We start from the raw sequence: 14637 nt of genomic DNA, 5'->3' as shown, positions 1-14637 counted from the left end.
TTAATTTATATTCACAAATAAAGTTTAGTAACTTAACATTTACCTTAAAAGATACATATATCTTCTCTATTTTTAATATCTCTACATTCAAAAAATTTTAACTTACATTTTTAAGAAATGTAAAAATTATTAAGAGTAAAAATACCAGATATATATAGATTGAATTTTATTAAATAAATAAGCTTGTTTTATTTATCTTATTTCACAAGACTCAAACTGAACAAAAATCTAAATAATTCTTATGAAAATTAAGTATTTACATTTTCTTATCAAGAAATTACATTATTTTGTTATTGTTATTTCAATTTAAATATTAATATATATTATGAAACGTTTATTTTACAACTAGTAAATCATTAATTTTTTTCAATGAGATCGAGCTATTTCTGAAAAAAATTCTAAAATATCTTGTATAGTAAATTCAAGAGTTACCATACTATCTGGATAACACCTTTGAATTAGCTCTTCTATGTATATATACTGCGCGATAAATTCACCTTGCATTTCACGCCAAACAACCTAAATAAAAAATTATACAATATAAAATATAATACAGAAAAATGAATAAATTATTCGTATTTTTAATTTACTTGTAATAAATTTTCTTCTTCGCATAAATGTTTCTCAACCTTTCTGTACAAATTTTCTAAACCTTTTTTAACTTCTCGAGCGGGATATTCTTTTACGACACGTCTGAGTTCTTGTTTACTAAAAGCCATTTGATAGCTAACTTCAGACTCTTTAACTCCAGCACCAACTTTTGCTTGCACGCCTTCAAAGAATAGCTGTAAGTATATATTATACATTATAATAGTTAAAAGAAATACTATAGAAAAGCTAAGAAAAAAGATTTAAGTCACAAACATTCAGTTTTTCTAGAGGTCTCCCAAAATATTGTGTAACATATGCACGTAAAGCATCCTGATATTTTTGTTTAGCTTCCTTTCGTTCATGGTCAAATATAGGTATTTTTAATTGTGATAGAAGATCATATAAATGGTGAAAATTTTCTAAAATATAACACAATTATTTATTTAGCGCTAATAATTTTAATTATTAACACATACAATCATAATTAAAGTATAAAGTTAATAGATTTATCTTACCCATTTTAATAACCTCTTGTGGAGTTTTATGATGTTCTCTGCTATGAATGACAATAGCTTCAAACATTGTACTCACTAATTTAGTATACCACTTCTCAAGATCAACTTTTCTATCTGAATTTTTAAAGATTTTTTCTGCCGTTCTTGCAAATGGTCCAAAATTCTCTACATATGGTAAAATACCACATTTATTTCTGCGATTAACTTTAGTATCACAGAGAATTGATTGTAATTGTGTTTGCATAAATTTATCAAATGCTCTTTTAACTTGAATTAGAGCAGAAGCAAATGTCATAGATAAAAATGAACCAGTGTCTTGTGCTGACATAACATGTTGTGACAAACGTACCAAGACATACATACACCAACTGAAATACTTTTTGCATTAATTATTCTGTAAGCAAATTAAACAAAAATTAATTGTAGAAATAAAAATTTTATAAAATACTTACAAACTATCGATTTTATCCAGGAAGGCAATAAAATTATTTAATTCAGTTTCTAGCGATGGAAATATAGCCGCCATTGTAGCACGCACTTCTTCATTTACTTGTCTTTCTAATTTTTTACTTGCTGTAGAAGTCACTGATCCAGGACTTGCAGCTCCATTACTAACATTATCTGTTTCTTCCATTTCACTACTCTAATACATTTAGATAGATACTTAGTTTTTGAATATTGTAATAAATCTGTAACAACAATTTACATACTTTTGATGGAGAAAGAACAGAATCTAATTGTAGAAACGAAATGCAGAATGCTTGTTCTGCGAGACAGACCGGTTGCATTTGAGAAAGCAGACAATCAAGTACTGAGTCTAAAAGATTTCCTTCCCCTACTGGTGCCCATGTTTCACCACTTAATAAGCAAATAGGTGCAGGATTCAGTAAATCTTCTACTTTTTGGCCACTAGACTTTGATGTATTTGCTTAAAAATGTACATTCTTGTAAAAAATGAAAATTTATTATTATTAACAACGAAGAAAAAAATATAACATATATACCTTGAAGGCGTTTACAAATTAGTTTATTTTTTGCTTCCTCAAAAAATCGCTTTAAATCCCTTTTATATAGTTTACTCATTGTATCTGTATATACTTTAGTTAACTGTATAAAAGCCTTATTATCTAATGCTCTTAATAATTGCATTAGCTCTGTATATGGTTCAAGTTCATGATGAACTGCTTGATGTGTTGGAAGAATTAAATCTGTCATTGATGTAGACATATCTCCAACATCATTGCCCTATAACAATATTATACTTCAATATCAATGATATTTTAATTTTGTATTACTTTCATAGGTATACATACCAAATGTATGAAGAGATTATTTAAATGTCTAGCAACAATTACAGAAAATTTTACTCTAAGTTTATCAAGTCGTCTTTTTTGTTCTGTTACTGCACTTAATTTATCAAGTCCGGGTGGTAAAGGAGCTGTTGTTGCTTTTAATAGAGCAGCACCTGCTTGGCTAAGTTCTTCTTTTTCTCCTGGAAGCTCAGCTTCACTCAAAACACGTTGGTGAGTTGGAGAAATATCTAATTGTGACTTACAGGATTAAAATTATTTTATTATTAAAGAATTGGAATTAAAATAATTACAGAATAAAAATTTTATACAAATAAAAAAAAGTTGTAAAATGTAATAAAGTAAAAATTACTTACTATTACTGTATTCAATTGATCTAAGAGAAGCCGTGCATTATTATTAGCTGTATGAATCGCCTGATTTTTTTGACCTACACGTGCCATAACTTCCCTAATTCTACCAAGGGCCTCATCATAGGCTGCAAGACGAGATTCGACAATAGAAGCTTCAGTTATTGCTGCTTCTATACTATTCATTAATTGAGTTACACAGGCTTCTGATGCCAAAACTGACTGTACATTTTCCTGCATTAATAAAAAGTAAATTCCCTCTGAATTGAGATTTCTCTTAATAAGAATTATAATTCACTAAAACTATAATTTTACCCCATCAAGAATTGAAAGATCCTTAGAAAGGGTTTCCATAAAAAGTTCCGCATTAGAGACTGCATATTCACAATCCTCCATTAATTGTTTTAAATCAGCAGCTTCTTTTTCAGTAATAGGTTGATAATCAGATGAAATGGGAGATGTTAACAGCTCTAAAAATATTTTAATGTTAGGATAACTGAAATTATTTTGTCTATATTATACATTACATATCTATTTAAACTTTAAATTCATATAAACTTAGTAATATCAAATAATCATATATATATAAACAGATATTATTTAAAATATAAATAAATAATAAGCTAATTACAAGCAAACTATAATGTTTACCTGGTGTGAAAGTAATACTATCACTTTCCTTTAATGAACTGGGATCTATAAGCAATTCTTTTGGAATATTTTTAAATTGTGGCCTTTGGGCTAAATTGCAAGAATAAGTATATAAATTACTTATAAATGTCCTTCGTTCTTGTGCTGTTGTCACTGACCATTTATATACTTTATCAATGTGCAATTCTATATCCATAGAATCATTTTTAACTCCATCCACAATTTGAATATCGCTTAAAGGCCATGATTGTTTCTTCTTAAATACATTTTTATCATTCTTTTTTACTTGGTATAAAAGTAAAGATGAAGGTGAATCTGTAGTTGTAGTTAAGCACAGAAAGCTCATTTTCTTTTTTCTATATGCTTTACTGACATAACATACGCTTAATAATTTTTCATCACTAGGTGTAAACACTTCCCTTTGTAATGTATGTCTTATTGCTGCCATAACTGAAGTTGAAGTTTGAAGTTGAAGTTTGAGTTTATATAATATACAAGCAATATTACTTTAAAACGTTATTTATAAGTAAATTCGCTAATTTAAAAGGCCTGTAATAAACAAATTGAGAATATCGTGTAAAATTTTACAAAATTATATAACTTTAGTCATCTTTAATATTTTTCAAATATTATTATAGAATTAATACCTGTTAGGTTAGTGCACTTTAATTTCAGACACATATCTTTTATAATTTATTATTTGTTACAAATTTATGGCAGAATATAATTTTACATATTTTATGTCAAAGTCAATCATTTGATTTGTCTACGAATCTGTCAAATACAATGTCTTGTTTGCCAGTTTTTTAGTTTACTGACAAATGTAAGTACTAACTGGTAGATACCTGGTACTAACCTCTACTAACTACCAATTACCAACTACCAACTACCAACAGTAGGTACATAGCTAAGTTCAAAATGTGTTTTATTAAATGCAGAGGTTTGTATTTCAATGCTCGAAACTAAATCGCACGTTAGCCTAATTGAAAAACATAAATTTAAAATAAATGAGTTAAATGTCTTAGGCCTTTATACATCCTTCATATACACCGAATAATATTACTGAATGTTATTAGAGATTAGAATTTGTTGGTGATGCAATACTTGGTAACAGAATGTTTAATCATTTTAGAAGTTATTTTAAATGTTTATTGATCAACATGACATTAAATGGATATTTAACGTATTATTTCAGATTTCTTGGTTTTAAACTATATTTATGAAAGTTACAGATATTAAATCCTGGTCAATATATTTGAATTGTAATAAAAATCTTGTGCATCATTATACATAAAAAATCATATATGTAAAAATAACTTAACGATCTAAACATATTTTGCCATAGGTAACTGTTATTATTTGTGATAATGTATATTTTTTATTTAGACAAATATAACATAGTGAATATAGTCAAATTAGCAAATATATTCTAAAAGAGCCAATTCCTGAGTATTATTAATAATAACTAATACTTCATCTTTGTTAGAATTATTTAACAATTATATAATATTTTCCTCAGGAAATTAACTGTTATTGATGATACAAATATTATCATGTTACCTTCAAAAGTAATTATTGTTGGAAAAATAAAACATTTTCATGAGTATAAATAAGAAACATGCTTTAAAAACCTTGATATGTAAAAAATAAATCAAGATTATAAGATATACTAAGAGTTGTATTTATACATTGTTACATATTTAAGGTATTCAAAAGCCCCAATTAATAAAAAAAAATTTGGTTTGAATAAAACAATTTTACAATATGTTACTAATTCTAATATAATATAAAATTCTTAACGTATCCTGATTAATTTTCATTTTTTCTTTTTTTTAATGATGGTCGTTCGAATACTTGCTTCATTCCAGCAGCTTGATTATTGTGGAATTTTAAATTTTGTGCTGTTTCTGAGATCCATGGTGAATCAAATTGAGTAGTATCTTGATCAACTAGATGAGTATATTTAGTTCTACCACTGCGTCCAAAGTTTTTCACTTGCATAACTTTGGGTAAAATCGTTTTATCAAAATGATCCTCCAAAGTTGCACCAGAGAAATCTCGCTTGAATATATTATCCTCTTTATCTAAGTAGAAAGCTCCACGATGATAATATTTTTGTAGAAACTTATATTTTCCTTTGGCTGCTTTATTTGTAATGACTTTTGGATTTAAGCGCGCTTCTTGTCTCCGCTCTTCTTCTGTCATGTTGCGTATTCGTTCAACTTCAAGTCGTTCTTTTTCAAGTCTATAAGAAATGTTTTGAAAAATATTATAAAAATTTTTATATGTATCAAATAATTGTTATTGTAATAACGATACATACTGTTCTCTTTCTTCACGATCACGTTTAATTCTTTTTAATTCTCGCAATTTCCAAGCTTCATACTCAACTTCATCATTCTCATCATCTGTACAAACATCTTCAAGTTTTCCTTCATGCTCACTGGTGGTTTTACCTACTTGTGCTTCTTTTCTTATTGCTTCTTCTACCATCTATGTAATAAATAGAATAAAGGAGATAATCACTATTAATTATTGATTTATTCGCTAGTCATATAATTAGATTTACCCGTAATGTTTGTCGTTTCCGCTCTTCTGCTAACTTTTTAGCTTCAATTTCCGCTTGTTTTTGTTTCATTGCTTCTTTTTCTTTTTCCATTACCGTAATTCTGTCTTTCTTACGTACAAAAACTGGCTTCAATCTTGGTCCAGTTTCTTCCTCTGAATCTGTATATTCTTCATATTCTGAACTTTCTTCTGAGGTATCACCTGACCTCTCATCTTCTTCTCCATGAATTAATTCTTCTTCATTTTCTTTTTTTGATAAAACCCGTTGTTTTAATGCTTCTCGTCTTCTCTCAATTTCAGAATCTGATAATTCTTCATCTTCTGACGAATCTGAACTTTCTAACTTTATCCTTTCCCGAGTTCTTTCAGGCTCAACTTCAATTAATTCTGGTTCATGTATGTGTCTATGTCTCTCTGCACGAATTTCTGTATTAGATTCCTTCTGCTTTTCTAAACGCGTCAATCTTCTTATACGTGGATCATCTTCATCACATATTTTCACTTGCGAATGTGTAGGGGTATCTATAGAAATTTCATTTTCTTCATAACTTTTATGTACACGCCTTTCTAAGAAATCTTCTTCTTCAGACTCTTCTTCTGAGCTAGCAGCTGGTGCATAATCAGGTCGTTTACCAGAGACATAACGATGTACCTTTACTTTTTTCATAGAAAGTTCACCTATAAATTCAAACAAAATTTTTTAGGTATTGTAACACTTAAGACATAATTCACAGAAACAACTGTTGTTACTATTTATCTCTATATTATTGTTACTATTTTTAGAAGAAAGAGGAAGATAATTATTATAGTTAGTTAAATATTAATTATAATATTTAATTACTAACCTTTATCATTTTTTACAGGTACGGCACCAGCAGTACTCTGAATTCCCATTGGCGCAGGTGCCAAAGAATTATTTGTAACGAAATAATCCATCATCATTTTGCTAATTCACAACATAAATTTTCCAAGCAGTCTAAAGATATTATAAATTATACTCTATCTATGTCTTGCCAATAATAGACAAACACACCTAACCGTGGTCAAACATTTTACACTTAAAAATATATATTATATAGATGTGCTATCGACCACTCTTTAAGGCCATGCCAAAAATGCATATGATTCTATGACTGTAAACTGTAAATCGCTGCTAAACTCTATGTCGTACCGCTCGTAACATGATCGTAATGAAATTACGAAATATTATTTTAAGTACAAAAATTAAGTAAAAATATTTTAGTGAAAAAGTGATCTTATCAGTAAGAATTGTTATTTATTAAGTTAAGAATTTCAAGGATAAAAAATGTTCTAAAATCCATCAAGTTTTAATCGCTGTTATTAAAATATGGTGTTGAATCTACAAAAAAAATTAGTTCGTGACAGAAATTGATTTGTAGGTAATGGCGCTGTATGAAGTCTTTTAGTTGTTCATTAGTAGTTGGCGCGAGGTCGTAAAGGGTACTTGGTATCTGTATTTGAATGTAAGAAATAGAAAGTTTTTATAATTGATATTTCATTTTACTGGAATAAGAGTCAAAAGTTACACAGACAAAATGTTTTGGGGTAAGTATAATCACGGTTAAGATGTATCTGATGGTTTTCCAAAATTTACCGGTATAAAGTGTTTTAAAATGGTGTCGCCATGTGGTTTCGAAAAACGGTTGCTCCTTATGAAAACAATATTTTACGAAAAGGAATTTGTATAAATATTAATAATAATTTTATAATCTGTTTTTTTTTAGGTTTAATACTAGAACCAAATAAACGATATACACAGACCGTTGAAAAATCATTCCATGTATCAATGGCTAGTTTAAATCTTCAAAAAGCCGGTAATATTAATAAATTCGTCTTATGCTAAATTTAAATTTATAAATAATCGTTTTAAAATTTGAATAATAATCTAGCATGTTATTCAAATCTTAAATAAGTAATTGGAAAATTGAAATTTGTTATATTTCTAAATAATAATAGTATGTCATTTTATACTTTATTTATTATAGATGACGGTGTGGTACAAGTGATGTTATACTATGAAGGTACCAGTTATTTGTTATGCAATTTAAGAAAGAGCTCAACGTGGCAAGTACCACTTGATTTAAATTTTCATGAGGGAACTACAATAGCATTTATATGTCATGGCCACGGTCATGTACATTTAACTGGTTATTTAATACCTGATGAAGATTTGGACTTGGATGAGCTAGAGGATGTAGAAGGAGAAGAAGAAGAAGAAGAAGAAGAGCAGGTACCACAGTTGGTTGACAAACAATCAAAAAGAAAAGCTATAGATACCTTAAAGAATGAAAAAAATACTAAGCGTCTTAAACAAGAAATTGAAGCAGAATCTTCTGATGAGGATATAGAACTAGATGGCATGAATGAAGAAAATGATTCTGATGATTCTGAAGAAGGAGATGAAGAATCACTATTAAATGAAGATGAAGATGAAGATGACGATGAGGAAGGTGAAGAAGAAGATAAAGAGGATGAGGAAGAGGAAGAGAAAGTAAAGCCTCAACAGAAAGATAAAAGAAATAAACAACAACAACAACACAAAAAGAAAATACTAAATGGAAAAGAGGCAAAGCAAAAAAAAGATAAAAGGGAACAGCAACAAAATGAAATAAATACCCAAAGTGATCAGAAAACAAGGGTAGTGGAAGGTGGAGTGCAAATAAAAGAATTGAAAGTCGGTAATGGTGTTCTTGCCAAAAGCGGAAAATTGGTTTCTGTATATTATGTGGGTCGTTTGCAAAATGGAAAGAAATTTGATGCAACAACACAAGGAGCTGGTTTTAAATTCAGGCTTGGGAAAGGTGAAGTAATTAAAGGATGGGATGTTGGTATTCAGGGAATGAAAGTAGGAGGAAAACGACAGATCACAATACCTCCAGCTATGGCGTATGTATTATTCATTTATGTGTGAACTAAATTTAAATATATTACTCATATTACGTTTTACATGTTTGTTATAGGTATGGAGCAAAAGGCTCACCACCTGTTATTCCTGGTAATAGTACACTGATATTTGAAGTGGAACTTCGGAATGTACATTAAACTTTTACGAATATTTAAGTATTGTTAAGTGATGTATAATGTATTTTAAACTAATAAATGTAATACCCTTTTTCATTATCTTACAAAACTTCAATTTTCTTGAAAATACAACATAAGAATACATAAATAACCATGTTGGAATACAAAGTAAAATTACATTTTCATATAACTATTTGTTATTGATATACAAGATGACAAGCTATTTGTTTCTAGTATTAGTATCAGTAATTATTATTAGTAATAGATTTGCGAGAAAAGCAGAAGAGGATAAAATTTTATTATCTTTTATATAGGTAACACAATAATTTGAACAAATTTTTTAAATCTCCCATGAATTTCGCGTAATAATAAGAACATTCTAAATATAATAAATATTTTGCACAAGATGTATATTATGTATATGCATAATATACTTATGGTTATTTAAAAAGTTGTAAACAAATATAAAGTTTAATATTATACAATAAATTATATTAGGAATAATTGTGTTTATAGATAAGTTTCATTTCAATGCTTTTTCATCGAATTTTCGTCTTGATTTTTTGTCCATGATAATGTACAAACTCCATTTTTACATTCCTTTACAAGTTGCGGGGGTTGTTCATTATTTGTTAATTCTATTTGTTTATTTCTGAACTGCCACCATTTTATAAATAATGGCTGTATCAAGAATCTCCATATAATGAGTAATATTGGTATAGCTACACATGGTATACATACCATTTTAAGCCAATTTAGAATAAAATCTGGAACAATGCAGGTTATTATATACTAAACTACTGATTAACTTAAAAATTATATTTTTCTATACAGCTACTTTCACATCATTAACGTAAATAAAAATTGAATTCGTACCTTAAGTCAAACAAATGTATTTTTCTTTCTATTACTCAAAATAATCGAGCAAGTAAATAATTGAGGTAATTTGAATATACGGAGGGATATAACCTTTATATCATACGATCAAGTATTAAGTATTTAAGTTCATAACAATTTATTCTATTATTTTATGCATAAAAGAATAATATTTTTATAAAAACTTAAATTTTGGATGTATTATTTTTTACTATATTTCAAATTATCGAATTTTATTTAACGTTAGTTGTGTTATACGTATACTGTATACTCACGTCCGTGAAAACATGCGCAATGGTTGACTTTAACAATTAAAATAATGTTCTATATCCAAACCAATGTTTCCTTCATTAAAATACCTAATATATCTTTAATAATTTTATTTTTAAGTAAAAATGAATTTAAAAAATGCAGATAATTATGCTATTAAGGAAAAATCAGCTAAACTCTTATAAATTTAATTTTCTTTATTCATTTAACTAAATTTTTAATCATATAATTTTCATGTCTTATCGTTTATCTTAGTTATATTACTTAATATTACTTTATCTGGATATACATTGCATATTAATATTCATACATAAGAAAACATGGTCACAGCCATATATTGCTAACAGGATTTAGATCCTATTATTTTAGCTTAACAATATAAGGTACTAAAAGCAAATAAAGCAAGTGTCAGTCAGTATTTTTACTAGAGTTACGAAAGTACTCTGATTAAGTTGTTATGATTTATAAATCGAATTACATGCTTCCAAATACTTTACGTCCTTTTGTTACGGATAAGGAAACAATGACGACACTTAAAACAAAGAAGACTAGTCCGAAGAAGGCGGTCAGAGCTCTGCACCATTGTCGTTTTCGTTTTGCTTTTGCAATTACACGACCTAAGCGTTCCGCTCGTGAAACATCGAGCGTGAAATCTAAGTCTTCGGCAAATCCTCGCACACGATAATCCCAATTATTTCTGTTGGATGAGAAGATTCTACCTTTGTTGAATGAATCACCGTCACTGCACTCCAACTGCTGAAACATCAGTCTTGATACGTTGGTTACATTGACATTGTGAATACTGTTATTTGCTCCTAACGTTATTATGTGCAAAAAGGAATATACATTACAGGTAATGAATCTATTATATGGCAGTAATTGCTTTTATCTCTAAAGAGTTAGATCTATTTGTAACGATTTGTGCATCGAATAAAGAAGTCGGTTAAAAGATTATACAATATGCGTTAAATTTATAGCTCAGAAGTATTTCACATAGACTTACCATAGAGTATTCTGGTTCGTTAGAAATAACTTTATCCCGGTCCTGTTTGTTTTCTTCATTAATATTGATCGCTTCTTTCGTATCACTTCTAATACAACGATTCAAGTATATGTTTTTCGTTTTTTTATCGAGAGCAATTGAACGATTTGAGCATTTGCAAACGTGCGACTCAAGTGTGTTTTTATTGTTCTGCAGTGTTAATTCTGAATTTGTTCTTTGACAATGATTATCCATCAAAAGTATAACAGGTGGATTTTCTTTGTTTTCTGATCCATCGTGCGTCTTGGTTTGTTTGTCATTTTTAGAAGACGACAAAAATCTGTGAGTATGTTCACAAGTGCATAAGCAAGTGTACCATGGATTGTGCAGATAAAGGTGTCGTGTATTATCGTAAAGTTTTGAGTTTACTGGATTGATTTTTGACGACGAGTTTTTATTGCTACTTAACAGACACGAATTCTTGTCGTTTAAGAACGATCGTTTGCTTGGTAAAAAAGAGGAATTATGGTAAACGTACTCATAAAGTCCTCCTTTCAAACCAATTCCTTGGGCCACTTTATACGAGATATTGTGCAAAATCTCTTCTGGTGTCATAGCATTTTTGCCTTCTATCACAGAGTTTAGTGTTTGAGATAATTCAAGGAGGACATCATGTGCTGATATACTTGCAGATTTTTCATAATCCCAATCGCAATATGAATAGGTATATGCGCAACTGCATCCGTAACATGTGTACAAAGCTATTATAAACCGCAACATGTTTTACTGTTTTTATAAGACATTAAAAGAAAAAAAGAATCTATTTGCTTACTATCATATTCGGGATTTTCTTCGCTCTGATAGAGTTCGCGCGGATTGGGAAATGCAGTCGGCCAAATAGGACGTGGAATTGACTCGCTCTCATGAATTACAGCAAGACCTCCGCTGAATTGATCCTTCATTGTTAAAGGTATTCCTCGAAAAAGACTCTGACCGGAGACTGCTGATGTGTAACAAGAATATGAACCAGCCGACAATGGCGGAGAATGGCTGGAGTAACCGGAACTGGTCGAAGTTCGGCAACATTTTTTTAGATTATTTCGCGTTGTGGTCGTTGTTACTGTTGACGATCCGGCTACGAATCTTGAAACATCAGCCTCTAGCGAGTCAGCCTCTATCCTGAAGAATAATTTTTTCTACTTTATATCAGTATTTCAAAATATTTAATTAAAAAGTTATTTATTATATATATGTCGGGTTTACATTGGAATTAGGATTAGGGGCGTGAAGCGAATCGTCGTTTGGTTTACGCATTGTCGATAAGCAATACAGAAGACATTGACTAGTGCAGATACGATTATTATAGAATTGGACAAGCAACCGTGGCAATTAGACACTCGAGAAACTAATGATAATGACCCTAGGTTCAATAACGAATCCGCGGTCAACGGGGTGATGGATGAACGTGCCCGCAAAATCTAAGTCGGACTCTTTGTTAAAACGGGGAATATCCACCGAGCGTACAGACGCTAAGTAAGTCGCTAATACGATCTCGCGAGAGAATGACTTTTCGTCGCGATGATGCTGCAGAGGAAAACTATGATGGGGTGTGTCTAAGGACACGAGATCATCGGATTCGTCGAGGATAGTCTTCGTTCAGAAAGTATGGGAAATTAACGTTGCTGCTAATTGGTCAATCTCCATATCGGTGGTTAGAAAAGATGCTAGCCGCCCTCGAGGGAAAGTTGCTAGTGGGAGACGCCGTTCGTTGAAAGAAATAGATCTCCCCTGTCTTCCCGTAGTTGGGACAAGGACTGTTTATCTGTTCGAAGGGCTTTAGGTAACTAGATATTAGTGTTTATAACGGCCCTCGGGCTAGCTGGTCACGTACTGTGGAGAGACATCGACATCTGGCAATCATCTTTCTCGAAGAATAGGAACTGCGTGTGGCCACGGGACAGAGACCGTTGGAATGTTTACTGTCGTGTGTCGCCAGAGATATTTCTTTTAAGGAGAGCTATAGAATTACTTCATACCTTTGTTAGGCAAAACGTTCATCCCGTGACCGCGGCTACGTTCGGCGACTGGCTATCGCCTCGAGCCCAAGCTCATTATCACAAATCTTGAACAAATACAATCGGATCGAAAGACGACAATTGTTTAATTACGCCTATGATAGAATCTAGATTACGGTGTTAAGGGATTTTCCCGGGGTTCCAAAGGGAAGACTCCGATGTCCTTTCATCTCCGACATATATATATATATATATATATATAATATTTAACGTTAATTTATAAATTATTGCAATGATAAAAGAAGAAGTTTCACTTACCATTCTATCTCATGTAAACCAATTCGTGGTACCGCGTACAGATTGTCAGGATTGCAAGTGAATCGCTCATTCGCCGCATATAAAGACAATTTAGTAGTTTCACTGTCAGAGCTAGTTTGGTTCCCACCTGAAACTGCCAAGGCCGTTGCGATTGCGGCACTGGAACAAAACTTCCCGCGTTCCAGCATCCCCTGTTACGATCCAACCTAGTACCACCTATATGAAATTCCCACGAAGTCTTAAAAAACTATCACATTCTTGTATGTACTTTTAACGGTGCCATCAATAGAAGCTATTAAGATTAATACAAATAAACAACTATGACTTTCAAAAATAATTGAATATGCCATACGGGTATAAATTGCGTACGAATTTATGTATTCGTACCCGGATGGTTCGTGGCTGATGACGGTGTTACCGCATGGATTAGATGCAGGTTCATCTAGGGCCAGTAACCACCGTTGCATGCTTTTTTAGAATAATCGTCCGCGGGCTAATAGCCACGCGTTTTCATTCTTAAGTTCCTCCATTATCATTAATATTTCAGCATCATTCTTTGCCTTCTTCTTGATACTCACTGAATCTATAATACAAAATTATGATGAAAAATTATGATGTATTATTTCATCGATTGTTGAAACTGTACAGAAGAAATTTCCAATTCTAATTCGTCATTTATCTACAGGTTAACTAAATTAATACCGCAACTTAATTTTTCATTGAAATTCTAGCTACACGATCGAATCTATTAGATAAAAATTTTTTTGGCTAGATATTTATCGGACATACTGCTTAGTATTGATGCGATGGATGATCCAAGTTTCAAGGTCGCTTTCACATTCGTCATGTTCACGTAAGAAATTGGACAATGTGAAACGAGTATTACGTTATATAGGACATTCTTTACAGACTGATGAAAATATAAGATAATATTATATTTTTGCAATAATTATTTACACAATGAATTTTTGAAAACAAATTTTGTTATTGTTTAATTAATATTTCTTGTAATCTTTATATTCTTATACTCCTTAAGCTTCATAAAATAATCAACTATTTTCTTGAGAACAATATTAAAATATAACCATCATATGAATCAAGCCATAGAAATGAAATATGTATCCGATACGGGAATCGGTCAGCCGGACT

The 14637-nt window shown here is 30.5% G+C and overlaps 4 protein-coding genes across 4 annotated transcripts; 1 reads left to right on the top strand and 3 right to left on the bottom strand.

The window, feature by feature from the left end:
• Window positions 1-159: 159 nt before the first annotated feature.
• On the bottom strand, window positions 160-4694 carry Sec3 (exocyst complex component Sec3). Its single transcript, XM_069119284.1, has 12 exons — window positions 4065-4694; window positions 3418-3966; window positions 3082-3236; window positions 2773-3000; window positions 2420-2656; window positions 2111-2351; window positions 1817-2034; window positions 1559-1749; window positions 1107-1474; window positions 865-1010; window positions 591-785; window positions 160-519 (listed from the first exon to the last, which is right to left on the bottom strand). The coding sequence occupies exons 2-12, from the start codon at window positions 3863-3865 to the stop codon at window positions 367-369; spliced, it is 2580 nt and encodes an 859-aa protein (XP_068975385.1). The 5' UTR covers window positions 3866-3966; window positions 4065-4694; the 3' UTR covers window positions 160-366.
• Window positions 4695-5074: 380 nt separating this feature from the next.
• Mfap1 (Microfibril-associated protein 1) lies at window positions 5075-7144 on the bottom strand. The gene is made up of 4 exons (XM_069119285.1): window positions 6831-7144; window positions 5987-6663; window positions 5741-5910; window positions 5075-5662 (listed from the first exon to the last, which is right to left on the bottom strand). Exons 1-4 carry the CDS (start codon window positions 6925-6927, stop codon window positions 5227-5229), a joined length of 1380 nt encoding a protein of 459 aa, XP_068975386.1. The 5' UTR covers window positions 6928-7144; the 3' UTR covers window positions 5075-5226.
• A 262-nt stretch (window positions 7145-7406) lies between these two features.
• Fkbp39 (FK506-binding protein 39kD) lies at window positions 7407-9136 on the top strand. Its single transcript, XM_069119286.1, has 4 exons — window positions 7407-7551; window positions 7731-7820; window positions 7992-8892; window positions 8967-9136. The coding sequence occupies exons 1-4, from the start codon at window positions 7542-7544 to the stop codon at window positions 9046-9048; spliced, it is 1083 nt and encodes a 360-aa protein (XP_068975387.1). The 5' UTR covers window positions 7407-7541; the 3' UTR covers window positions 9049-9136.
• Window positions 9137-10184: 1048 nt separating this feature from the next.
• LOC138182904 (uncharacterized) lies at window positions 10185-13955 on the bottom strand. The gene is given in 6 exon segments (XM_069119289.1): window positions 10185-10929; window positions 11177-11916; window positions 11988-12334; window positions 13489-13679; window positions 13876-13896; window positions 13899-13955. Coding segments are annotated over 6 exon segments (1638 nt in total). The 3' UTR covers window positions 10185-10647.
• Window positions 13956-14637: the final 682 nt, after the last annotated feature.

This window comes from Bombus flavifrons, chromosome 8 (assembly GCF_040668555.2).
Source record: "Bombus flavifrons isolate JBK064 chromosome 8, iyBomFlav1_principal, whole genome shotgun sequence".
Classification (NCBI taxonomy): domain Eukaryota; kingdom Metazoa; phylum Arthropoda; class Insecta; order Hymenoptera; family Apidae; genus Bombus; species Bombus flavifrons.
This window is presented reverse-complemented; position numbering and strand designations above follow the sequence as displayed.